Below are 2972 nucleotides of genomic sequence, written 5' to 3'. Positions count from 1 at the left end.
TATGTTGGACCGGTATATTATACTGGAACTCCAGTATATTAAACTGGAACTCCAGTCTAATATACTAGAACTCCAGCATATTATGCTGGAGTATTTTTCCGGATTTTGAACAGTGTTTTCGTTCAAATTTATCTTTACATGAAAAGTGGCTAAATTTCTATTACTTTTGAACTTGGGCTACTTTTTAACTACCACTTGTAAATCTGGCTATTTTTTAATTTCTCCCTGTTTAGTGACCTGCACATTTATTGAACTCAACTCATTTTGACCCAATACATCTCAACCCATAACCCAAATTGAACCATGAATAACTTTGCCAAAATATCTTTAAAATAAATTTAATTTTTGTTTGATATGTTATATATGACCATAACAAAAGAAAAGAAAAAAAAAGAAAAGTCTTATTTAGTAATTATACAATTCAAAAGAAAATAACATTTATTAAATAAAGATTGATAAGAGTTGGGTTGGTTTGGCTATGACCCAAATTTTAGCCCATCTTTAACCCGCCCAATTATTGGTTCAACGCGTTTTGACCCGTCCAAAATCGGTTCAACCCGCCCATTTAACACCCCAAGAAACTATATAAGTTGGAAGGTCTGGAAACTGGATCAAATACATATGTAGCAGAAATAGATATGGAAATTAAACACACATCAATTCATCAAAATATAATACAGTCCTAACATTTTTTTTAGAAATTGCATAGATGATCACATTCTAGTTATACTATTTTGCTATATTTACACACACAATAGAACAGACTGACCAAAATCTTCCCTGCTGCTTCTGTTTTGTGTACAATGGCGTAAAGTTCACTCACACACACACACAACACGCGCAACGCACAAACATCAAAACACCACCCTGATATCTGCAGTATATATACACTGTACAATAATTAAGAGGGCTCGATCATCTCACTTGGTCCACCAATGAAGAAAATCTTTTCTACGATTAATTTTCTTCTGAAGCTGCAGTATACCATAGAGCAATGCCTCTGCTGTCGGAGGACAACCTGGTACGTAAATATCAACTGGAACTATCCTATCGCAGCCCCTCACTACCGAGTAAGAGTAATGGTAATAACCACCTCCATTCGCACAGCTCCCCATCGATATTACCCACCTCGGTTCTGGCATCTGATCATACACCCTACGCATTATTCAAACAAATAAACTATTTAATAAACAGAAAAAACATACCAGAAAATTAAGGGAGTCAATACAATTATATAAGTAATAAACTCAGTAGCGGAGCCAGAATTACCTAGTTACACAGTGTATTTTTTCCAGGAAGGAGTGTCATTTGACACCCCTTCCTATAAGGTGGCTCCGCCACTGAATAAACCCCCTACAGAAATAATATTCACGGACCCAACTCACTTACTTGAATGAAAACGAGTTTAATCTAAACGAATCAAATAACTTATCATGACCCAACACGTAAAAGCAGATCTAGAATTTCAAGAACATGGGTGCAAAACTACAGAAAGAAGAAGAAAAAAATATTAAGTGGAAATTAATAATTATTCCTTCGGATAAATAACTCAACACAACCAACTTCACCACTCAAGCTTTTTGGAGCGAACAGTTAATATTAGATTAATTTTAAGAATTATGTATATAAAATACTTAATTTGACGGAAAGACCATGAGTTTACGAGCATCATAAATTGGACAGTAAACCGGCTTCTTCCAACATGCTCAACTTGAGTTAACCTCTCCGCCTTTTTAATTTAAAAAATGTGGAAGCTAATATATTTGTCTTAATTATAAGCTTATATTCTTTTAAATTTTTATAAGTCTCAATCTCCAAATTTGGTTATAAGGTAGTAATATTTTTGTCCTAATTAATGATTTGACGGATCATTTCGAGCTTACAATTTTTTGACCAAATGGTTTAATGGATCATGTTGAGTTTAACCAGTTGGTCAAGTAAACAAACCGATCATAATTCACCCTTATAAATTGGCAAATTGGACGGGTTACTTAAAATTGAGTTAATTTTGCCACCTTATAGATTGACGAAGTAGTTACCTTCGCAGGGCAGGGGCCATTTTATTGGTAAGTGTACCAGCAACAATCATGCAATCGGACTGTCTCGGGCTGGGTCGGAATATGATACCGAACCGATCCAAATCATACCTGGACGCACCGGTATGCATCATCTCAACAGCGCAACAAGCCAGGCCGAAAGTCATGGGCCATATGGAGCCACGTCGGGCCCAATTCATCAAGTCATCTACCTTAGAAATCACATATTCTACAGCTTTAGGTAGCGCCGGCGACGTCGACGTTTTTGTCGCCGGTGGCCGTGAACTCCCGACTTCCGCCGGCGGCGTTGAGGATGAAGCCGTGTGAGATGGCGTGGTGGTGTGAATAGCTGATCTTATGTAGGAGATTAAAACAGGACGAGAAGTTGCTGTTGACGCTTTCTGCAAAAGAGCCATAACCGCAAACTGGAAAGTTCAACTATTTGAAGTGAATTGGGCAAATACTTTCTTCCATTAATAGGATATACATGGAAAATATAAGTCAAGACATTTCAGGTAGTGCCTCTTTATTTTACGTGGCATTTTCTGACAATTCCACGTCAGACCGACTGAATTTGTTTTTTTCGTTATCTTCTCATATTCGAATATACTAGTTCAGTTCGTGTCACATAGAAACCTATTAATACGAAACAATTTCTATTATGAGTAGTTTTATTTCGATACTCGAACACCAAGTATCTGATTAAGTGTGAAGTATTTAATTGATTATCCTAGTACTAACACAATTTTATTGGGCAAATATTACAAGAATGATGATAAATGAATGATCATATTTACAACAGGAAGTGACGAGACCTCCATAGAAGTATATAATATAACACCTTTGACATGACCCGATTAAAATAGAAAATTGGCGATTAGTTTTAAAAGTTCTCTCTTTCTGAAAATATTTCTCTGTTCGTCAATCGTCATGCTG

At 36.1% G+C, this 2972-nt stretch overlaps 1 protein-coding gene across 1 annotated transcript; it reads right to left on the bottom strand.

The window, feature by feature from the left end:
* Positions 1-713: 713 nt before the first annotated feature.
* On the bottom strand, positions 714-2526 carry LOC107795487 (uncharacterized). The gene is made up of 2 exons (XM_016618145.2): positions 2040-2526; positions 714-1155 (listed from the first exon to the last, which is right to left on the bottom strand). Exons 1-2 carry the CDS (start codon positions 2450-2452, stop codon positions 921-923), a joined length of 648 nt encoding a protein of 215 aa, XP_016473631.1. The 5' UTR covers positions 2453-2526; the 3' UTR covers positions 714-920.
* Between the last annotated feature and the right edge of the window lie 446 nt (positions 2527-2972).

The sequence above is a fragment of the Nicotiana tabacum genome, chromosome 6, assembly GCF_000715075.1.
Source record: "Nicotiana tabacum cultivar K326 chromosome 6, ASM71507v2, whole genome shotgun sequence".
Taxonomy (NCBI): domain Eukaryota; kingdom Viridiplantae; phylum Streptophyta; class Magnoliopsida; order Solanales; family Solanaceae; genus Nicotiana; species Nicotiana tabacum.
Note: the sequence above shows the minus strand (reverse complement) of the source record. Positions and strands in the feature narration are given on the sequence as shown.